Genomic DNA, 24563 nt, shown 5'->3' with positions numbered 1-24563 from the left:
TTCGAACCGGCGATCCCCGTGTTGGTAGGCAACAGCATAGACCACCACGCTACCCGGACACATTCCTGGAGAATTTTTGCAGTGCGGCAGGGCATATTATCCTGCTGAAAGAGGCCACCGCCTCTGGACCACTTTTTGTAGGTACTGACCACTGCATACCAGGAACACCCCACAAGACCTGCCGTGTTTTAGATGCTCTGACCCAGTCGTCTAGCCACCACTACTTGGCCCTTGTCAAAGTCTCTCAGATCCTTACGCTTGCCCATATTTCCTGCTTCCAACACATCAACTTCAAGAACTGACTGTTAGTTGCTGCCTGATACATCCCACCCCTTGACAGGTGCCATGGTAACAAGATAATCACTGTTCTTCACTCAGCTGTCAGTGGTTTTGCTGTCCTGGCTGATCGGTGTATTTACCATGTGCTGTCATTTCAGCTTTGATTTTTCCCCAAACATAATTCACATAATTACTGTGAGATTCTGTGTGTGTGTGTGTGTGTGTGAAAATCCCTGTTTGTTTGGCTTCCAGCTGGACTTCTCCTGTCTTATGAGCTTCCTGTTCAGACCGATCGTGACGGCAAACCGATCAACCGCTTCCTTGTCAGCCGCAGCCGCAGCTACCAGCAGACCCTGGCTGCCCTCATTTATGAAGTACTAGACCCTCCTCATCGCCACTCTCTTCTCTTTGTTTGGTTTGTTCCATGAAGCCAAATGCCATATCAGCAGGTTTGTTTCTCCTTTGTGTCTAGGTGAACATTCAGCCGTCTGAGTGGCACCGAGCCCTCCTGTTGCCCCAGGCCTGGCGGGGGTTCATGAGTCGAGCCTTCCATGCTGTGCTGCAGGTTTGTGTGTGTGTTTGGGGATTGTAAGTCTTTGTGTTTAACTTGTTGAGTCCTGGTATTTGTTTGACTGCTGGTGGTGTGTTTGGCCTTAGGGGCGACATGCAGACCTTGAGATGCAGCAGAGACAGGGCAAGGGAAGCCCCGAGGAGCTGCAGTACCAGCACCACTGTGCCTGGCTCTGGTCAGAAACTCATCTCTCTCATCCACACCCAACCATCACTAACATGCACGTGTACACACACACACACACACACACACACACACACACACACACACACACACACGTAGCTCAATAACACGCAACCAGGAGAACCTGCATCACCTCTCTGGAGATGTGAGGAGATCTGCATTACCTGTCTGGAGAAGTGAGGAGAACCTGCACCATCTCTTTGGAGATTTGAGGTGAACCTGCATCACTTCTATGGAGATGTGAGGAGAACCTGCATCACCTCTCTGGAGATGTGAGGAGAACCTGCATCACCTCTCTGGAGATGTGAGGAGAACCTGCATCACCTCTCTGGAGATGTGAGGAGAACGTGCATCACCTCTCTGGAGATGTGAGGAGAACCTGCACCATCTCTTTGGAGATTTGAGGTGAACCTGCATCACCTCTCTGGAGATGTGAGGAGAACCTGCACCATCTCTTTGGAGATTTGAGGAGAACCTGCATCACCTCTCTGGAGATGTGAGGAGAACCTGTATCACCTCTCTGGAGATGTGAGGAGAACCTGCATCACCTCTCTGGAGTTGGTTGTGTTCTGAATCACCCTCTCTGCTGCCATTGTCTCAGCATTTCTCTGCCACTCATCAAACATGTATTGATTAACATAGTAGAAAAACGTTTTACTTAAAGCTTGCTGTGAAGAGTTGTGTGGACACACGCAAAAGTGTTTAATGAAAGAACAGCTTGATTCTTCATTGTCGTAAAGATCTACACTCCCCATCTGGTAGCTGGTGTATTTGTTTTGGACAGAAGAGAGAGATGTCTTGGTGTTTGTTAGTGAGATATACAGTGATGACTTTGTAAGGAATCCAACCACAGACACACATTTGGAATCATTATACATGAACATCATCTTCTCACCAACGGTCACTGATACATAGGTATCAGAATTAAATCAGGGCTGATAAATAGTGACGAACTCCTCATACCAGCTTTCAGACATCCTGTCTGGCTCGTGGAGCTACTGTAAAAATAATGTACCATGGTAGCAGTTGTTGAACCAATGCTCTGCTCTCCGGAGCAGTCCTAGTTGTTCACTGTCATGTGTAGTGGGGCTTTGCTCCACAATTCTACATTAAAGGCTTTCCGTAGTGCCCATGAGCACTGAAGAACACTGGGCCATGATAGAGCACATAGACATGCGTGTGTTGTATCAATGGCCAAGTTAAGCTTTCATTAGCAAGTACCCACCTCGCTTTTACCTTCACCTGGCATGTTGACTCCTCAAACTGCTGCTTACTGTGTGTACATATACTACTACTACTAATACTAATACAACTACTACCACAACTACTACTTTCTGCTGCTCCCGTTAGGGGTCGCCACAGCCACCCTGCCTGCACCCTCTCCTTCACCTCTCTACTGCACTCCCCCATTACTTTGGACAGTTGACCCCAAGTATTTAAACTCAAATGCCTTCATCACTTCTACTCCTTGCATCCTCACCATTCCAATGTCCTCCCTCTCATTCACGCTTAGGTATTCCTTCTTGCTCCCACTGACTTTCATTCCTCTTCTCTCCAGTGCATACCTCCACCTCTCCAGGCTCTCCTCAACCTGCACCCTACTCTCGCTACAGATCACAATGTCATCCACAAACATCGTAGTCCACAGAGACTCCTGCCTGATCTCGTCTGTCAACCTGTCCATCATCATTGCAAACAAGAAAGGGCTCAGAGCCGATCCTTGATGTAATCCCACCTCCACCTTGAACCCATCTGTCATTCCAACCTCACACCTCACCTCTGTCACACTGCCCTCATATATATCCTGCACCACTCCTGCATACTTCTCTGCTACTCCCGACTTCCTCATACAATACCACACCTCCTCTCTTGGCACCCTGTCATATGCTTTCTCTAAATCCACAAAGATACAGTGTACCTCCTTCTGGCCTCCTCTATACTTCTCCATCAACATTCTCAAAGCAAACACCACATCTGTGGTGCTCTTTCCTGGCATGAAACCATACTGCTGCTGCTGATCATCTCCTCTCCTCTTAACCTAGCTTCTATTACTCTTTCCCAAATCTTCATGCTGTGGCTGATCAACTTTATACCTCTGTAGTTGTTACAGCTCTGCACATCTGTTTCTTCTCCATGCCTCAGGCTATATGCACATTGTGTGTGCACATTTACTGTGTGTACATAGAGAAGCTCATTCATTCAGAAGTAAACACATTCTGTGCATTCTGTACTGTATGTGATTAGACAGCTGTACACACACACACACACACACACACACACACACACACACACACACACACACACACACACACACACGGTACATGTAGACACTACTGGGCAAACGTGCTTTGTGTTGACTGATCTCTGGTGGTCATAAATAATTTTATGAGGAGAGGAAATGGCCTCCCTTTTTATCCAGGGATGGAATTTGTCATTTATTTTTCTCTCTGCTGCTCTCCCTCTTTTATTCCCTCTGTGTCTTCCATCTTTCTTTTCCTGTTTCTCTGACAGGGCCAGAGACCAGCTGACAGACGCCATCAAGTCTGCTGCAAAGTGAGTCAGACTACAACTACATTCCTACAACTATGTATCTACAACTACATCCCTACAATCATATATCTACAACTACATTTCTACAACTACATATCAACAACTACATCCCTACAACTACATCCCTACAATCACATATCTACAACTACATATCTACAACTACATCCCTACAACTCACTGACGAGACGGCACAGGTGCTCATCTAGGCTCTGGTCATCTCCTGGCTGGACTACGGCAACTCCCTCCTTGCTGGCGCCCCAGCGTCGGCCATCAGACCTCTGGAGCTTGTTCAGAAAGCTGCAGCTCGTCTGGTGTTCAACTGCCCTAAGTTCTCCCACACAACTCCCCTTCTCATGTCCCTACACTGGCTTCCAGTAGCTGCTCGCATCCAGTTTAAGACTGGATGAAAGGAACAGCTCCTTCCTATCTCCAGGCCATGGTCAAGCCCTACACCCCCGCCCGGCCACTTGGCTCCGCTGCCTCGGGACGCCTGGTTGCCCCGTCGCTCAGAGGCCCCTGCTGCCGATCGACCCGGTCCCGGCTCTTTTCTGTCCTGGCCCCACAGTGGTGGAATGAACTCCCCACTGATGTCAGGACAGCCGAGTCGCTGCCCATCTTTCGGCGCAGTTTGAAAACTCACCTCTGTAAGAACTACTGGTACCCTGTTACTTGTTCTTAGCACTTATTGTATTCACTCCTTAAAAAAAAAATCTCTTTCTTGCGCTTACACTTCAGCCCTGGTTTTGCTCTTAGATGCTTGTTTAGATGCACTTATGACCTCTGATGACTAGTAGTTCTCCTGATTTCCTACGTTAAATGATGCTCTTATTGTAAGTCGCTTTGGATAAAAGCGTCGGCTAAATGACTGTAATGTAATGTAAAACGCATCATAAACCATAACTGTCCAATCAACGTGTAACGTACAACTACATCCCTACAACTACATCCCTACAACCACATATCTACAACTACATCCCTACAACTACATCTCTACAGCTACATCCCTACAGCTACATCTCTACAGCTACATCCCTACAGCTACATATCTACAACTACATCCCTACAACTACATATCTACAACTACATCCCTACAACTACATCCCTACAACCACATATCTACAACTACATCCCTAGAACCACATATCTACAACTACATCCCTACAACCACATATCTACAACTACATCCCTACAACTACAACCCCACAACTACATCCCTACAACTGCATCCCTACAACTGCATCCCTACAACCACATCAGTACAGTTTCCACACTGGAATGTTTGGTGGTCTGTCACAGACATGTGCTCTCTGTGTCTAAGTTTTAAGGACCATTCCAGTGGTGTTTTTTTTTCTAAATTTTCCCCCCTTTTCTCCCCACTTGCATTCGACCAATTACCCCACTCTTCCAGGCCGTCGTGGTCACTATTCCACCCCCTCTGCTGATCCAGGGAGAGCTGCAAACTACCACATGCCTCCTCCGACACATGTGGAGTCACCAGCCGCTTCTTTTCACCCAACAGTGAGGAGTTTCACCAGGGGGAATAGTGCGTGGGAGGATCACACTATTCCCCCCAGTTCCCCCTCCCCCCTGAACCGGCACCTCGGCCGACCAGAGGAGGCACTAGTGCAGCGACCAGGACACATACCCACATCTGGCTTCCCACCCGCAGACACGGCCAATTGTGTCTGTAGGGACGCCCGTAACACGGGGCTTCGAACCGGCGATCCCCGTGTTGGTAAGCAACAGAATAGACTGCCATGCTACCGAGGCGCCACAATACCAATGTTTTTGTGTGTTATCCCATTCCCTACGAATCACTTAACCTTACTCCAGACCATTTCTCAAAGCATACCACTTTTTGATTTTTTTTAGATGTTTTAAAATGTATGTCTCCTGCCTTCCATTGGTTTCCATTCTGTTCAGTACGGTGTGACAATCAACTTGCTAAGACCTGAAACTTGTTTGAGGTAATCCACCACGGTGAATATTTGGTCACCTTTATTTTTTGTCAAAGTTACATCATCATTATGGGAAAATGCCATTTAAAGTGGATTTTCAGGGTGTCCTGGTGGCGTGGCAGTCTATTCTGTTGCCTACCAACACAGGGATCACTGGTTTGAATCCCCATGTTGCCTCCGGCTTGGTCGGGGATCCCTACAGACACAATTGGCCATGTCTGCGGGTGGTAAGCCGGATGTGGGTATGTGTCCTGATCACTGCACTATCGCCTCCTCTTGTCGGTCGGGGGTGCCTGTGCAAGGGGGAGGAGGAACTGGAGGGAATAGCGTAATTCCCCCATGCGCTACATCCCCCTGGTGAAACTCCTCACTGTCAGGTGAAAAGAAGCAGCTGGTGATTCCACATGTATCGGAGGAGGCATGTGGTAGTCTGCAGCCCTCCCCGGATCAGCAGAGGGGCATGGAGCAGCAACTGGAATGGCTCGGAAGAGTGGGGTAATTGGCCAAGTACAATTGGGGAGAAAAACGGGGCGAAATAAATAAATGAAGTGCAGATTTTCTGCCAGACGTTATGATGTCATCATGGCACCATGAAAGGGAGCTGGAGAAGCAAGGAATTTTAAGCTGAACATCTGAGTTTGCTGGGATGAGAGTCAGCACCTCCCAAGTCTGAGGCCATGGTTCTCTACTGGAAAATGGTGGATTGCTCCCTCCGGGTTGAGGATGAGTTGTTGCCTCAAGTGAAGGAGTTCAAGTATCTCGGGGTCTTGTTCACGAGTGAGGGTAGGATGGAGTGGGAGATTGACAGGTGGATTGGTGCAGCATCAGCAGTAACGTGGATGTTATACTGGACCAATGTAGCGAAGAGGGAGCTGAGCCGGAAGGCAAAGCTCTCAATTTACCAGTCAATCTTCGTTCCCATCCTCACCTATGGTCGTGAGCTTTGGGTAGTGACCGAAAGGGTGAGATCGCAGATACAAGTGGCTGAAATAAGTTTCCTCCATAGGGTGTCTGGGCTCAGCCTTAGAGATAGTGTGAGGAGCTCAGACATCCGGAGGGAGCTTTAAGTAGAGCCGCTGCGCCTTCGCATCGAAAGGAGCCAGTTGAGGTGGTTCGGGCATCTGATCAGGATGCCTCCTGGGCGCCTTCCTTTGGAGGTTTACTGGGCACGGCCAACTGGGAGGAGACCCCGGGGTAGACCCAGAACTCACTGGAGGGACTACATGCCCAATCTGGCCTGGGAACACCTTGGGATCCCCCAGGAGGAGCTGGAGGGTGTTGCTGAGGACAGGGGAGTCTGGAGTGCCCTACTTAGCTTGCTGCCACTGCGACCCGACCCCGGAGAAGCGGCTGAAGATGAGATGAGAAGATGAGATCTGAGTTAAAAGAAACTGGCAAATCAGATGATTACTCCAGAATCTAAACATGTATAGGGGGTAACATGAATTGGGAATAATGTGAATTATACTAGATTTGTAGCAAATGGGCTAAAAACATGCAAAACACAGTTTTTAGTCCTTTTAAAATGCTTCCCTATTGTCAGTCAGAGCTCATACATGATGAGGATCATCATGCAGGATGAGGATCATCATACAGGATAAGGATCATCATGCAGGATGATGATCGTCATACAGGATGAGGATCATCACGATCATCCTATAGGATGAGGATCGTCATACAGGATGAGGATCATCCTATAGGATGAGGATCATCATGCAGGATGAGGATCATCATATAGGATGAGGATCATCATGCAGGATGAGGATCATCATATAGGATGAGGATCATCATGCAGGATGTGGATCATCATATAGGATGAGGATCATCATGCAGGATGATCATCATCATACAGGATGTGGATCATCATATAGGATGAGGATCATCATGCAGGATGAGGTTCATCATATAGGATGAGGATCATCATATAGGATGAGGATCATCGTGGAGGATGAGGGTTGCAGATACTAGCTGGGGCTTAAAGTGGTATTTTTCATACTACAACTATAACATTAGCGTGTTGACCGTCTGCACCAATAGTTAAGCTGATTCAAAAAGCCAGTTAAAATTGCTGGAAGTAACTTCAGGGAGGTGCACAATTTTGACAAAATGACCCCCCCCCCCAAAAAAAATCCATTCCCCCTTCCCTCCGCTTCCTCCTTCCTCCTATAATCTCTCCTTCCATACCAGCTTCATGCCCGTGCACGAGTTGGCCTGTCGTAACTGGCAAGTCTCATAGTTGTAGATAATCTATGCATGTAAAAAATATTTTCTGCCTACCGTATTTTTTCTCAGTTACATTAACATTTTTGTTGTGAGGCCCTGTTTTAGGTATAAATGAAGTACTTATGAAGATCGTTACTTCCAAAGTACCAGGCCACCCTGCACCTGCACATGGCATGATTGACACTGAGTTAGAGGTGCTCCTGAGCAGTGATTGGTTGTTTCATTTGGACCAAATGGATTTTTTTGCAAATCAGAATATAGTTTCAGGGGTGTGTCCGGGTAGCATGGCAGTCTATTCTGTTGCCTACCAACACGGGGATCTCCGGTTCGAATCCCTGTGTTACCTCCGGCTTGGTAAGGTGCCCCTACAGACACCATTGGCTGTGTCTGCGGGTGGGAAGCCGGATGTGGGTATGTATCCTGGTCGCTGCACTAGCACCTCCTCTGGTCAGTTGGGGCGCCTGTTGGGGGGAGGGGGAACTGAAGGGAATAGCGTGAGCCTCCCACGCGCTGCGTCCCCCTGGTGAAACTCCTCACTGTCAGGTGAAAAGAAGCGGCTGGTGACTCCATGTGTATCGGAGGAGACATGTGGTAGTCTGCAGCCCTCCCCGGATCAGCAGAGGGGGTGGAGCAGAGACCAGGACGGCTCCGAAGAGTGGGGAAGTTTGCCAAATACAACTGGGGAGAAAATCCAAAAATAAATAAATAAATAATATAGCTCCGGAGGTACGCCCTGGTGTCTCACCCGGTAGAGGGCGTTCCACATGAGGCCTTACCACAGTGGCCCAAGTTCGAATTCGGCCCGGCCCTTTGCGGTATGTCATCCCCTCTCTCTCCCCTGCCTTTCCTGTCTCTCTACTATCACTGTCAAATATAGTGGATAAAATAATCTTTTAAAAAAAAAAAGGAAGTTCCAGAAGCAGCCAGAGAGACCACATTTTTTACAGTGCATTTATTTGATGGGTAGTTTTGGTATATGATGTGAATTTCACCAAATATGACAAAATGGTGTTAAAAGAAGGTTGCCTACAGCATCTTTAAACTTAAAGCCCACTACAGTGTGAATGCTGGTAATGATAATGGCTTTTAACAGAGATGTACATGAGACACGAGTACATGAGACATTGAAAGAGTTGTTGCAAAACACTGCAACACCCTTTAAATACGTGAGTGCTTCGTACTGTAGACTGTGCCGTGTTAAAACCATCTGCCGTTCTGTGTCCTGCTGCCAGGGACAGTCCAGTGGTGCAGGGCAACTCCATCCTGGCTCTGAGCGGGCTGGCTGCCATTCTGGCTAAATACGAGAGCAACCTGCCTGCAGAAACAGACAGCCTCACGGTGAGCATCTCAGACCCGAGCCTGCCTGCACCTTCACTGAACTTCATTTCATCATCTCATATGTTGGACAACTCAGTGGAACAGCTACAGTGCTGGCCTGTTGTGAAGGGACGCTTATAGGACAATGTTACATCAGAATATACAGCACATGAGAATTCTCTGCTTCCAGTGTGGGAAGATGGCGGCGCGAATTCACGTTTGCAGTGGCCTCACCCAGTACCGTCCATTTAGTGTCTTTGTCCACGTCTGTGTCTAAGTTTGTCTTCGTTTGATGGCTGGGAGTGCTAGTGCTGGATCGGCTGGGAGAGCTTGGTCTGCTGCGTCCTGTGGGCCCAGGGACCACGGCCCTGCCTGGAGCTGTGCCCGAAGAGGAAACACCGGGGCCGGTCTGACGGGACGCGGAAGTGGGGCAGGCTAAGCTAACTGCTAGCCCACGCAGACCGGCAGTTCCAACAGTCATCCTGGCTGGCGTTCGTTCTCCTGGACAGTGATTTATTTGTTTAGTTTAGATACTATATGTGATAGTGTGGATATGTGTGTTCTTGTAGTTTTGGGTGTGTTTTTCTTCTTTGTGTTGCACTGCTGTGGGCTGGGGAAAATTATGTTTCGTTTCATTTCATGTGCGTGAGTGCATTAAATGAAATGACCAAGTGTTTCTAATTCTGATTGTGTGTGTGTTGTGTGCTACAGGTCGGGCCGGAGATCGTCCCCACAGCAAGCTGGTTGACGATGGTGCTGGACACGCTGCTCAGCATCATCAGCAGCAGCTACAGGGCCCAAGGACAAGTCTTCCCATGGTTTCTACATGTAAATATCATCTGTCGTCCTCTTTCTACCTCTGCCTCTCACCCTTCTCTGTTGATAACATGTCTTAAAATCACCCTTCTCGGGGCATCCGGGTAGGATAGTGGTCTATTCCGTTGCCTACCAACATGGGCATCGCAAGATCGAATCCCTGTGTTACCTCCGGCTTGGTCGGGCGTCCCTACAGACACAATCGTCCGTGTCTGTGGGTGGGAAGCTGGATGTGGGTATGTGTCCTGGTCGCTGCACTAGCGCCTCCTCTGGTCGGTCATGGCGCCTGTTCGGGGGGAGGGGGAACTGGGGGGACTCGCGTGATCCTCCCACACGCTACGTCCCCCTGGTGAAACTCCTCAGTGTCAGGTGAAAAGAAGCGGCTGGTGACTCCACATGTATGGGAGGAGGCATGTGGTAGTCTGCAGCCCTCCCCAGATCAGCGGGAGGGTGGAGCAGAGACCAGGACGGCTTGGAAGAGTGGGGTAATTGGCTGGATGCAATTGGGGAGAAAAAGGGGGGGGGGTCACCCTTCTTCCAGGTAATGAAGTGAAATAGTAGTAGCTTTACAACGCTACAACTGATAATTATTTTCATAATCGATTAGTCTATTAATCTTTTTTCCGATTAATCAATTCATCATTTAATCTCATAAAAGTCAAAAATACTGATGAAGCCCATCTTGAGCTTCCAGAGTCCAAACTCACATCTTAAAACTTTTTACTTAGTTTGACCAACAGCCAAAAAAACCCGTGAAGTACTCATTTCATAATGCCGTAAACCAGAGGAGGACGAGCAAATCTTGGCATGAATGAAACTGCACCAACACAAGTTTTGCATTATTACGTGATAAATGACTCGAACGATTAATGGACAGCAAAAAATTAATTTCCTATAGCTCGATTAATCGACTGATCGTTTCAGCACTAGTTAGCTTTGTGTGTGGCTTGCAGCAAATTGTGATGAGAATTTATGGTCAAGTCAATTTTATTTGTATAGCCCAATATCCCAGTATCCCAATATCAGGGGGCTTTACTGCAGCACAACATCCTGTCCTCAGACCCTCACAGCAGATCAGGAACAACGCCCTAAAAACCTTCAACAGGGAGGAAAAACAGGAAGAAACCTCAGGGAGAGTGGGGTAATTGGCAGGATACAATTGGGGAGAAAAAAGGGGGGAATATATATATATGTATATATATTTGTTAAAAGAAACACTCAACGGTGGGCAAAGTGCTCAACAAATAAGGAGCAAATTAATCCAGTGAGTCAAGTAAATTCAGAAATAAATTCATAAAATAAATTCAAGTAAATTCTGAATTTACTTGAATCACTGGATTTTGTTATATATATGAAGAATATGATGAGGAGGATGCCAAGCAGTGTCCAGATGCCACCAGCACGGCCCAGGACCTGAGCAACGCGACCACCATCACCATGTGGGGGAACAAAATAGTCACACATCTCAGTGAGAGAAGGATATAACATTAAAACAAGATAACAAAATTATATGGATTTATAAGATATAAAAGGGTTGATGAGGGGGATGCCAAGCATTGTCCAGGTGGCGACCACCATCACCATGGAGACCTGGGAGGAGGACAGACTGCATGTGCACACAAGGGAGACTTTAACTTTAAGTTAAAGTCTCACATCACACCATTCACACACAGAAGAGAAAGAAGACATCATTCAGAGAGAGAGAGAGAGAGAAAAGATGTCAGAGAGGAGAACAGTTTGCAATGATCAACAATCTATACTATATAATCTGTACACTATAATCTATATTCTGTAATGTATACTCTATAATCTATGCTCTGTAATCTATACTCTATAATGTATACGCTATAATCTATACACTATAATCTATGCTCTGTAATCTATATTATATAATGTATACTCTATAATCTATACACTAATATATACTCTATAATGTATACGCTATAATCTGTACTCTATCATGTATACACTATAATCTATACTCTATAATATATACACTATATATGCTACAATCTATACTTCTATACTCTGAAATCTATACTCTATACTCTATAATCTATACTCTGTAATCTATATAATCTCGTGGGCAGAACAGTGGTTGGTAAATTCATTGAGACAGAAACCGACCCACCATGCAGTACAGGTTGTGAAGCACTCAATTTAAAGACAGCTAATTGTAGGCTAAGGCAGAAAGATGAGTTTTAGGGTAATGCAGTCTCACTGAGCACGGTACTGCAGTAAATAGTTAGGACATCAAAAGCAGTGATTTAAAGCTTAGTGGCTGAAGGGCGTCACTTTTTCAACCAAAAATAAATGTTTGGGTTTGTTGATCTCCCCCCTCCCCCCCAGCGCTCCTACTCGGGGGAGAACACGGCGAGTGCTATAGCCCGCTCCTGTGCCACCCTGGCCTTGTCCCTGCTGGTGCCCGTGCTGGCCAGCTGGCACAGGAACAGCGTGGCCGAGGTGCTGTCCACCCTGCAGGCCGGCCTTCCCAGCTCATCCAGCGCCGACGACTCCCAGGCCATCCAGTTCCACTCCGGCCTGGCCCTGGGCCTGGTCATGTCCTGTCTGCACAGCGAGCGCCTCAGGTAAGCAGGAAGGCCTGTGTGTGTGTGTGTGTGTGTGTGTGTGTGTGTGTGTGTTCGTGTGTGTGTGTGTGTTCGTGCTACATGGCTATAGAAGAACATAGAATGGTTGCTCTACAATTTTTATGTTGACCCTGGATGTTTGTGATTGTAGACAAGTGGTTTTCTCACAAATGCTGCTTTCCCCTCCTTCTGCCTCTCCTCCAGTGATGTGTCCGTTCCGAAGGAGAACGACCTGCTGCTGAATTCTTTGGACACATTGGAACGCTGCTCCTTTGACCCCAACCTGGAATATAAGTCAGTACTGTGTGCTTGTGCCAGTTCTTAACTTCTTCTTTTTTTTGGACCCCCCCCCCCTTTTCTCCCCAATTGTATCCGGCCAATTGCCCAACTCTTCCAAGCCGTCCCGGTCTCTGCTCCACCCCCTCTGCTGATCCGGGGAGGGCTGCAGACTACCACATGCCTCCTCCCATACATGTGGAGTCACCAGCCGCTTCTTTTCACCTGACAGTGAGGAATTTCACCAGGGGGACGTAGCGCGTGGGAGGATCACACTATTCCCCCCAATTGCCCTGACCGACCAGAGGAGGCGCTAGTGCAGCGACCAGGACACATACCCACATCTGGCTTCCCACCTGCAGACACGGCCGATTGTGTCTGTAGGGACGCCCGACCCAGCCGGAGGTAACACGGGGATTCGAACCGCCGATCTCCGTGTTGGTAGGCAACTGAATAGACCGCCACGCCACCCGGATGCCCCATGCCAGGTCTTCACTTTGTTGGTGGGGCAGTATGCGAAGCGGTTTCAGAGTTTTAGCCTAGTTTCCAACTTGTAACACAGTCACAGTGTTCTGCTGTGAGCTCCCGTCACCCCACCCGTCACCCCACCCGTCACCCCACCCGTCACCCCACCCGTCACCCCACCCGTCAGCTGAAGATAGTAAGAGCTGTCTTTCTCCGGTCTCGACTGTTAAGACAAGTCAAATCAGATCAATGTTATTTGTACAGCCCAATATCACAAATTTGCCTCGGTGGGCAAGTCAGACATGTTTACTATTATTGCAGATCTTCAGTCCTGCTCATGAGGTGTGTGTTGTCACTTCAACATGATTCATAGTCGTACAACAGAGTCGCTGTCCATGTCTGACCCCAGCACACCGGCAGTCAGAAGGCTGGACTAACATGGACACGGTGTCGTTGTTTCCCCCACACATATTCCCACCAGTGCTGGAACTGGAAAAGAGACAAGTGCCAGCACTGCCCTTTTCTGGGTCCGACCCTTTAGTCGACTGCTCGACTGCTTAGTGCAGTCACCTGTGGTGCGGACGAGCCAGGTTCGATTCCCGGCTGCACCCTGAATTCACTACAGGATGATTAAGGGGCGGCACGGTGGCGCAGTGGTTAGTGCAGTCGCCTCACAGCAACAAGGTCCTGGGTTTGAGCCCCGGGGTAGTCCAACCTAGGAGGTCGTCCCAGGTCGTCCTCTGTGTGGAGTTAGCATGTTCTCCCCGTGTCTGTGTGGGTTTCCTCCGGGGGCTCCGGTTTCCTCCCACAGTCCAAAGACCTGTAGGTCAGGTGACTCGGCCCTACTAAATTGTGCCTAGGTATGAATGTGTGTGTGTGTGTGTGTGTGTGTGTGTTTATGATGGCCTGGCAGCCTGTCCAGGGTGTCTCCCCACCTGCCACCCAATGACTGCTGGATAGGCTCCAGCATCCCCGCCACCCTGAGAGCAGGATAAGCGGTTTGGATAATGGATGGATGGATGGAAGGGCATCCTGGCCTGATGATGTCATTGCGCCACACACTGACGCTGTGACACTGTGACACTGGTGTACATAGTGAAATATGTTCTACTGTGATAAGTAAAGTGGTTGTCTGCTTGACTAAACACATTATGCTGTGAACATCACAACCTCTCCTAGTAGCTCTTATTCGCTGCAGGAGTTCAGGTGGAATAATGATCTTCCGGTACCGGCTCATACACACGCCAGCATGTGAACAAGGGGGGCGCCTCCAAAGCCGAATGGTTACAGCACATATAACATAGGGCCACGAGGTTGCAACGTCGCTGGTTCGATTCCAGCCGACAACCTTTGTTACACGTCATATCTCCCCCTCATTTCCTGTCTACCTGTCCACTGCCTGTATAATAAAAAGGAAAAAACATCATGTGACTAACAGCAGTCCATCCATTATGCAACCCCCTTATCCTGCTCTCAGGGTTGCTGGAGCCTATCCCAGCAGTCATTGGGCGGCAGGCGGGGAGACACCCTGGACAGGCCGCCAGGCCATCACACACACACACACACACACACACATTCACACCTAGGGACAATTTAGTACGGCCGAGTCACCTGACCTGCATGTCTTTGGACTGTGGGAGGAAACCCACGCAGACACGGGGAGAACATGCAGACCCCACACAGAGGATGACCTGGGACGACCCTCAAGGTTGGACTACCCCGGGGCTCGAACCCAGGACCTTGTTGCTGTGAGGCGACCGCGCTAACCACTTCGCCACCGTGCCGCCTGGGATGCCCTTAGTTCTTTGTATTCCGGAAAAATCCGGTACTTTCTCCTCTCTCTACTTCTAATGTGTCACATGGACTAAGCACATCTGCATCGCCATGCTCTATCCAGCTGTCCTTCAGGCTGTTATTGTAAGGTTAATGTAACATTTCTTCTTGGGTTCAACGGTCCAAAGTAACGGGGAGTGCAGAAGAGAGGTGAAGAAGAGAGTGCAGGCAGGGTGGAGTGGGTGGAGAAGAGTGATGTGTGACAGAAGGGTACCAGCAAGAGTTAAAGGGAAGGTTTACAAGATGGTAGGGAGACCACTCCGACTTTAAGTGGCGTTCCATTGTGCTTTTTCTAGTAGGAGGTCGGAAAAGCTCGACTTCTGAGTTGTCTGGAGACTAGCCGCTGGCAGAGAAAAGCAGGCAGGCGAGAACGGGAACAGGAGAGCGTCACATACTGCCCCCACTTCCGTCTGGGTAATGCAGTTTATTTAGGGCCATTATGACTCGCCCAGAGAACGGGACATGGAGAGGGCAGAAAGGAGCACCGGCAGCTTGTGAGACGAGCCAATACACAAGAAAAAGTCACGGTAAAGAGTAAAATGTAGAAGTACCGGTGCTGCGTACCGGTGAGTACCAGCCCAGCTCGAGCTCTGATTCCGACAAATTTTACGATCCATTGCCTTGATCAACACAATGACAACCTGACTTTAACCTAATCCTAACCTCGGCCATACCTTTAACACCATACAAACTTAACCCTAAACTGAAACCTTAATCCTAAGCGTGACTGTCCGTAGGAAGAGGTTGTAGGAATGCGGGGAACTCCGTTGCCCACGCTGTGTCTGTAGCACCAGCTTTCTTCTTCTTCTCCATGAGTGTTTCAGACAGGAGGAAGGTGGAGATCAAACATCTTTGAGAGAATCCTGCTGAAGTCTTATAATGTGTGATGCTGCATGACTTCCAGTCTTAACAGAATCTTATGATGTGTGCTTCTCTAAGACCAAAAAGCCAGGGGCTTCCTGGTGGCGTGATGGTCCATTCCGTTGCCTATCAACACGGGACTCGCTGGTTCGAATCCCCGTGTTGCCTCCGGCTTGGTCGGGCGTCCCCACAGACACAATTGGCCGTGTCTGCGGGGGGGGAAGCCGAATGTGGGTGTGTCCTGGTTGCTGCACTAGCGCCTCCTCTGGTCGGTCGGGGCACCTGTTCAGGGGGGAGGGGGAACTGGGGGGAACAGCGTGATCCTCCCATGCACTACGTCCCCCTGGTGAAACTCCTCACTGTCAGGTGAAAAGAAGCGGCTGGTGACTCCACATGTATGGAGGAGGTATGTGGTAGTCTGCAGCCCTCCCCGGATCAGCAGAGGGGGTGGAGCAGAGACCGGGACGGCTCGGAAGAGTGGGGTAATTGGCCGGGTACAATTGGGGAGAAAAAGACGAAAAAGCCAAACTTGTGACTAACTGTTGTTAAATGTGAGTGTGTGCCAGACTAAAAGTCTTCCAGTGTAAGAAAGGTATTAATTAGTGGACATGAGATGTTCATGTACCTGTTTTTATTGCTGTGAACTTAAACAGCACATTACCTTTAACACATGATATGTATGTAATGGTGAACTTTTCTTTCATTTTTTGCTACTCTTAGTTCAGGATGTGTGCTGGGTCTGGGGCTGGCACTGGGCACTCTGTGTAATAGTGGACAAGCTGAATCCACAGCACGCGTCACCCTGACCCTGGATAGACTGCTTGCCAGCCTCCATGATAGCAGTGGCCGTGGTCGCATGATGCTGGAGGTACAGTATGCACTAACTACTCCCAATCCAGTCCTGAAGGCCTCCCTATCTTGCAGATTTTCATTTTATCCCTGCATACGTAGGCCTGCTTGTACTTACTCAGCCAATCATCTTAAAACATTCAGTTGTTGTAGACGTGCCAAATCCCACATGATGGGCCTTTTTCCACAAACATGGCCGACACACTTCCACTTCTGTAATAGCAGGGTAAATATAAGGTCTTGTCATTGCCTGCAGGGTTAAAAAGACAACTTTCTAGGGGCATCCGGGTAGCGTAGCGGTCTATGGTCTATTCCGTTGCCTACCAACACAGGGATCACTGGTTCGAATTCCCATGTTACCTCCGGCTTGGTCGGACGTCCCTACAGACACAATTTGCCGTGTCTGTGGGTGGGAAGCCGGATGTGAGTATGTGTTCTGGTTGCTGCACTAGCGCCTCCTCTGGTCGGTCGGGCGCCTGTTCGGGGGAGGGGGCACTGGGGGGAATAGCGTGATCCTCCCACGTGCTACGTCCCCCTGGTGAAACTCCTCACTGTCAGGTGAAAAGAAGCAGCTGGTGACTCCACATGTATTGGAGGAGGCATGTGGTAGTCTGCAGCCCTCCCCGGATCGGCAGAGGGGGTGGAGCAGCGACCAGGACGGCTCAGAAGAGTGGGGTAATTGGTCGAATGCAATTGGGGAGAAAAAAAAGAGAGGGGGGGGCAAATCAAAAAGTAAAAAGCCAAATTTCTTTTGTCTTTGTGATTGATTATTTTCAGGGTTGGGTAGTAACTTGTAATTGGATTACATAATCAGATTACAAAAAATAAGTAACTATAATCAGCCCAGATTACATTTTTAAAAAGTGTAATTAGATTATTGTTACATTGTCAAGGATTACTTGATTACATGTTTGACTGTGTCTTTAAAATACGGCAATTTTAAATGATGAAACTTATTCATGATAACCGACGTGCTGTTAACTGCTGAAACGTGTGTCTGACGTACGAGGTTTCTGTGATGGACGAAGCAGTTCCCTTCAGTGTACTGAATCATTAGAATCAGTTCATTAAAAAGAGTCATTGAAAAGATTTGTTCACATGATTAAAAGTTAATATTCTAGGGAGTGATGAGATAAATAACATGGCAATGTAGTTTATAATAATGACCACAAAACTGCCAATTTAGTTGTAACTCTCTCTCCTAGAACCGTTTTTGTTTCCCTGACCAAGTTCAAGCTGTGCCGCTATGCACTCTAATAACAGCTATACAGCTGCACTTCCACAACGTCATCTGGAAATGCCTTATCTTCACGGGCAAAGGCTCATCTGTCAGTCCATCAAACACTGAAAAGCAGCAGGCTTAGCTCTTGGATTGTTACAGCTCACTTGAGCATGACCAAGTCGTGCCTCCTTGCCCAAGGGCATCCACTGGCCTTAAACGTCAAGGTTGAATACATGTACAAAGCCAGTTTTGTTTTAATTATGCTTTTATTTTTACTGTACCCCACCCACCCATCCCCTCAGGTCTTGGCCTACTCTGTGGCATGCGTGAGTGTTTCGGCCTTCAGCGCAGGCCTTATTGACGCCACCACGGCAGATGAGGTCATAAACACACTGCGCACCTTAACGGAGGAGAGCCAGCAGGTCAGTGGGGGAATTGTTATGTCTGACACAAGGGGGGTTTGTGTGTGTGTGTGTTTGTTGTTAGCTTTGCTCACAGGGTGTTGTGATGCGTCTAGTGCAGCATGCTAATGAGACATTGCGTGTAGGGATGCATATGACCTTCCTCCCTTAGCCCCTACCGCTGGCCAAATCCAGTCCTGTGTAAAGCCAAGCACATTCCGCAAGCAAGTATTCCGAGGCTAGTATACAGCCTCTCCCTCACCAAGACTCTTACCAGGCCTCCTCGTGGAACCCCACGGTAACTGGCCGTCTTGCGACTCCCGGCTAAACTGGTAGGGGATCTCGGAGCTGCAGTGGACCCAGAGGCGTGGTGACTGGGCCCACCCTGACATCAGTCAACCACTGCCCAGCCCTGCTACCTTGTGGGTAAGTCCAAGAAGACAAAGGCTAGGGGAGAACACCCTGAGAGAAAGTGTGAGCAAGCTATGGCGGCAAGTTTTGAGGCGGTGTCTGACAGACTGGACCACCAGCATCCTCCTTTAGCAGGGGGAGATCCCAGTCTTGGGACTATCCCTTGCCACTGGAACCCATCTCCTTTATGTCAAGAATGTGATGTTGGGAGTAGCGCAATCCCCATGTCACTCTAAACATCTTCATTGCGCAGGTACCTACAACCACTTGCTGGGAGTGTTCCATCTATACCCTACCTCTTAAAAAGTCTGCTGGCGATGGGGTGCCTGGTGACGGGAACAGGGCTGAATGACCTGGGAGCTCCTAGTCAGGCCCCTACACAGCAGCAACACAGGGTATTGGTCACTAGCAGCTGGGACCGAGTGGCAGCTGCTTTCGGCAGACCCTTGTGTGTCTGAGCAGCTCTCTTCCAGGACCACATTGCTCACCCTGAACAGGGAAAGGCCTTGAAAAGGTGGCCCAAACATTGCCAACTCCAAATGTTCCAGGATAGGCTACTGCCCCTACCAGGACATTCCACTTGCAGTCAAAAACACAATAGAAAAGTAAAACACTTTCCCTTACGGCTTGCAGCATGGAGTATAAGAACTCTTCTGGACTCAAGCCATGGTACAGATAGGCCCGAGCATCGGACTGCACTGATCGCAACAGAGCTGAAATGATGCAACATAGATATTGCTGCCCTGAGTGAGACTGTACTCCTTGGCAAACTGTACTCTTAGGCTATACTTTCTTTTGGAAGGGGTACCCAACAGAAGGCAAACATCTACATGGGGTGGGGCAGGCAACAGAGAACTGCCTCCTGCTAGGGATGCACCGATACCACTTTTTTTCAGACCAAGTACAAGTACTTACATTTCAGTACTTGCTGATACCGAGTACTATATATGAGTACTTAATAATGCCATTACACTTCTTACAATTACTTTGAAAATGTGTTTTATTTTCATCAGACGTTGTTCATTCTCCGAGTGTAACAAACTGTCGTTACTGACATTTGAACATTCAGCTGTAAGTGTTTCTTAAGCATGGCGTTGCCTCACATTTCACTAAAATATAACCTGACTTTTTAGTGTAACAAATTGTCGTTATTGACATTTTAACATCCAGCTGCTTGTTCCAGCTGTTCTGTCCCCCGCCCGCAGGTTGTCATCTCTGGACGTGTCCTCTCGCTTCTCCAGCGTTTGCTGCAAAGTTGGTTGTTGCTGTTTCCCGCTGCTATTAGCAAATGCCTCGAACTCGGCGTCGAATTGGTTCTTCAGTTGTTTTATCAAATTGCTTGTGTTGAAAGAGATGGGGTTTTGTTTTTTTTTTGGGTTTTTTTTGTTTGTTATTTTAGTCCGCGATGGTTTTAGCCGTCTAAGCATCGGCTTTGTCTAAGCATTGGGACCAGGGTTTGCGCCTCGGTCTCGTCAGATCCGACTATGGCCGGACTCGATGAAGCAGCAGTAATTGGCAGCGCTGTCTTCGGGAGGGGGGCGGAGTCGGCTTGTGTTCGTCACGTGACTGCGTCTCTGTGTGTGTCGGAAAAAGCAGTGGTTCGGCCTGGAGTCGCCTTGTCACGGAAGTGGGGAGGCGTCTCCTTCGAGACTGCCGGGCGGAGAGATGCAGTTGGCGAATGCATGCAGTACGAGGGTGGGTGTTTGAACTAGAATAGGGACCGATTGGCCACTAAACTTTGCTGAGCATAATTTGCAGTCGGCTTTACTTTTGTCAACGTCGTTTACTTTGAAATATCTCCACACAGCTGACATTGCTCCTCCTCCACCGCCTCCCTGCTCAACTGAGAGGGGAATGTAACGCTGCTGTAAAGTGGTATCGGGTGTTGTTGTATCGAAGCAGTTTTATGATTACGAGTACGAGTACACGCGCACAGTATCGGACCAATACCCGATGGTGGTATCGGTATCGGTGCATCCTTACCTCCTTCCCAACCTGACAGAAACACCCATTGGCATAAATGAAAGACTCATATCTATCCTTATCCCTCATGCTGTGAAACAGTATGCCAGCTTCTTTAGTGCTTATGCACCTACACCCCCCCATCTGAAGACGAAGTAAAGGATTGCTTCTACCAGCAGTTGGACGATGGCCTCATTAAGGTCCCCAAGAAAGACAACGTTCTTCTTCTTTAGGATTTCAATGCAAGAGTCAGGATTCATTGCGAGGTTTGGAAAGGTGGGATTGGACGCCATGGAGTTGGGCATATGAATGCTAATGGTTTAGGCTCCTGAACCTATGTGCTCTCCATAACCAACACCATGTTCCAGATGAAGAACAAATATAAGATCTCCTGGATGTACCCACGTTCAAAGTACTGGCACCTGATCGACTACATCATTATTAGAAGATCTGACATTAGGGATGTTTGTATCACTCGAGCCATGAGAGGGAGCGGAGTGTGATACAGACCACCGAATGATAGTAGCCAAATCCATCTCATGGTACACCCAGCAGTCCACCTTAAAAAGTCCACCAAAAAGAGACTACATTGCGCTAAACTCAGAGATGCAGAGGTGCGTAACAACCTATGGTGTGTTCTAGCACAAAAACTTGGCGATACTGAACTCCTGTTGAAGACTGACGAATCCATTCACACAAAAAAAGACTACCATCAGCACCCTGCTACATAAATCAGTGGCCCAGACCATTGGCTATAACGTCAAAAAGCAGCAGGTGTAGCGGACTATATGGGCACAATTCACCATAATTTGTTGATGTTGTGTGTTAGGTAGACACGGGCCCTTTAAGAAGTGGTTTCTGGGTTGAAAGGGTGGAGCTAGGACTGGGATGGTTGGGGCAGCGCCAGGTTGCTCGCATTGTGATTTTGTACCAAGAATAAGCGACACGCATTTGTGTAGTCAATGAGAGAAATTATCTGTCTCTAGTATGCGGCAATTTCCACATTGGTGACCCTGGCGTTTGTCTGCTGGATGATTTTCTATGCTCCTATGGGCTGCTGTTGGATGTCAAAAACTGCCGCCTGATCGATACTGTCACTTTCTACTCTTATGGGTGTACTCTCAGTGGAGCAGACTCCATCAGACTATCTAGCATGCTCTCCGCCGCAGACGATTTTCTCCGGCTTCTCGCTGAGTTCCCGGTCCTCACGCAGCCCACCTTCTCATCTTCCACTGCCAAGCAGGGAGTGGAGCACCACATCGCCACCACTGGCCCACCAGTCTATGCTCGGGCTTGGTGCCTCGACCCAGCCAAGCTCACCGCTGCCAAGGAGGAGTTTGAGAATATGGAGCGTCTCAGCATCATTCGCCACTCCAACAGCCCATGGGCTTCAACCCTCCACATCGTACCGAAGCCTGGTTGCGGGTGACACCCGTGCAGTGATTACCGCCGACTCAACAATACGATGACACTGGACTGCTACCCAGTCCCACACATCTAGGGTTTTTCCGCCCACCTGGCTGGAAAAGTCATCTTTTCCAAAGTGGACCTCGTCTGTGGATACCATCAGGTGCCCGTCCACCCGCTGGATGTCTCCAAAATGGCGGTGATCACCCCATTTGGACTGTTTGAGTTCCTACGCATGCCATTCGGCCTCAAGAACACTGTGCAGACATTCCAGCTCCCCATGGATTCGGTGCTACGGGACCTGCCTTTTGTTTTCGTCTATCTAGACAACATCCTCATCACCAGCAACTCCAACGCGGAACACCTGTCCCACCTCCGGACTCTTTTCGAGTGGCTCAGCCAGCATGGGGTGATCGCCAATCCAGCCAAGTGCCAGTTTGGGCTGACAACCATCGACTTCCTTGGACACCGAGTCACCAAAGACGGGGCGGTACGCCTCCCGTCAAAGGTGGACGCCATCGTGAACTTACCATGACTGCTCACAGTCAAGTCCCTACAGGAGTTCCTCGGCATGGTGAATTTTTACCACCACTTTATCCGCCGAGCAGCTCAACTCATGTGACCCCTGTATGAGGCCCTGAAAGGCAAGGCCACCAAACACACTGTGGACTGGTCTGCGGAGAGGAACAAGACGTTTGTGGACACTAAGACTGCTCTGGCTGATTCAAAAATGCTGGTGCACCTGCCACCCAAGGCTCCGATCATGAGCAGTGGGTGAACAGCGCTTGGAAGCCGCTCAGATTCTTCAGCCGACAGTTACGCCCCAGCGAACGGAAGTATAGCACCTTCAATCGGGAGCTCCTCGCTCTGTACTTCGCCATTCAACACTTCCTTTCCCTGCTGGAGGCCTACCAATCCATGGCATTTGTGGACCACAAACTACTGATGTTCACCATAGCCAAGGTGGTTGAGCCGTGGTCCTCGCGCCAGCAACAACAGCTCTCCTACATCTCGGAATTCACCACGGATGTACAGCATGTTGCTGGCAAAACCAACTTCGTCGCCGACTGCCTCTCCCGGGCCATTGCGGGGGCCGTCCACTTGGGTCTTGACTATGCCCGCATGGCAGCTGACCAGGCCGCCGACCCGGACGTGCAGGCTTTCAGGACACCTGTCACAGGGCTGCACTTAGAGGACATGGCTTTCAGTGATGCTGGCACCACACTCCTGTGCAATGTCCCCATGGGTTGGCGTCGGCCTGTCATTCCCATTGGCGTGTTTTTGACACTAACCATGGCCTCTCCCACCCTGGCAAAAAGCCGTCTCAAAAACTAGTGGCAGCTAAGTTCGTCTGGCATGGGCTCAAAAAAGACGTGAGAGACTGGGCTGACACCTGCGTGGTGTCAGCGCTCTAAAGTGCACCGCCACACCCGAGCCCCTGGCACAGTTCTCAGTGCCCGAAAAGAGGTTCAACCACGTCAATGTGGACCGAGTGCCCCCCTCCCCACGGTTTTACTTACCTCCTCACCATGGTGGACAGAAGAGCCGGCCCGAGGCTTTATGGGGCCCTAAACAGAATTTGATTTGGGCCCCACCCTCCACGCTAAAGCCACCTCCCACCACCGACAGTATTATGTCCATGCTTGATCGTTACCATACCATTGTCATGACTTACTACTGTGCTGGAAAGTCTTAAAATAAACCAGCAGCATTTACTAAACAAGTTAACTATTTTAATTGCTTTTGAACTGTGCAAAAGTGCAGAACAGTACCTTTATCCTGCTGTTTTCTTGTCCTTCTCTGCTTTCCTCCTTGTTCGCTTCTCTGCGCCAGACGGATAAACCCTTTTAGGTGACATACTGTCACGATTTACTTGCTTACAGTTATAATGTGCATGAAGCTGACCCCAGCTCTGACATAGGCAGTGGAAATGATTAAACCAGTAGCATTAATTCGTCAGTCTGTTAACATGATATCAAAATATTTAGTTTTTGTTTTTTGGTGATTACTACTGATATGATGTATCACACACACAAAAATATATATATTTATCAACCTGTCTTGTTTGACATTTCAAGTGCTCTTGGACACCCCCTGCTGGCGTGGGGGCCCTAAGTGACCACTTACTTCACTTATGCCTTGTGCCGGCTCTGGTGGACAGGACCACTCAATGGCCAGAAGCTGTCCCACTGTCATCGACGACATCCACCGACGTAGCCCGGGCGTTCATCGAGACCTGAGTTGCCTGGTTCAGCACCCCATCTGACCTCTCCTCGGAGCGGGGCACACAGTTTGCATCTGAGCTCTGGAACGCAGTCGCAGAGAGCAGGGGTGAAGCTCCATCGCATACCACCCTCGGGCCAATGGGTTGTGCGAGCGTTTTCATCGCTC

General features: G+C 48.9%; 1 protein-coding gene across 1 annotated transcript in view; it reads left to right on the top strand.

Annotated features, from left to right (window-relative positions):
• The window catches only part of focad (focadhesin), a 148486-nt gene that overhangs the window by 94964 nt on the left and 28959 nt on the right, over window positions 1-24563 (top strand). The window contains exons 21-30 of the mRNA XM_056300322.1: window positions 532-653; window positions 752-844; window positions 937-1025; window positions 3545-3586; window positions 8997-9102; window positions 9793-9909; window positions 12247-12485; window positions 12690-12779; window positions 16641-16788; window positions 18294-18413. Coding sequence (XP_056156297.1) covers window positions 532-653; window positions 752-844; window positions 937-1025; window positions 3545-3586; window positions 8997-9102; window positions 9793-9909; window positions 12247-12485; window positions 12690-12779; window positions 16641-16788; window positions 18294-18413 — 1166 coding nt within the window. The remainder of the gene's footprint in view (window positions 1-531; window positions 654-751; window positions 845-936; window positions 1026-3544; window positions 3587-8996; window positions 9103-9792; window positions 9910-12246; window positions 12486-12689; window positions 12780-16640; window positions 16789-18293; window positions 18414-24563) is intronic.

This window comes from Lampris incognitus, chromosome 20 (assembly GCF_029633865.1).
Source record: "Lampris incognitus isolate fLamInc1 chromosome 20, fLamInc1.hap2, whole genome shotgun sequence".
Taxonomy (NCBI): Eukaryota; Metazoa; Chordata; class Actinopteri; order Lampriformes; family Lampridae; genus Lampris; species Lampris incognitus.
Note: the sequence above shows the minus strand (reverse complement) of the source record. Positions and strands in the feature narration are given on the sequence as shown.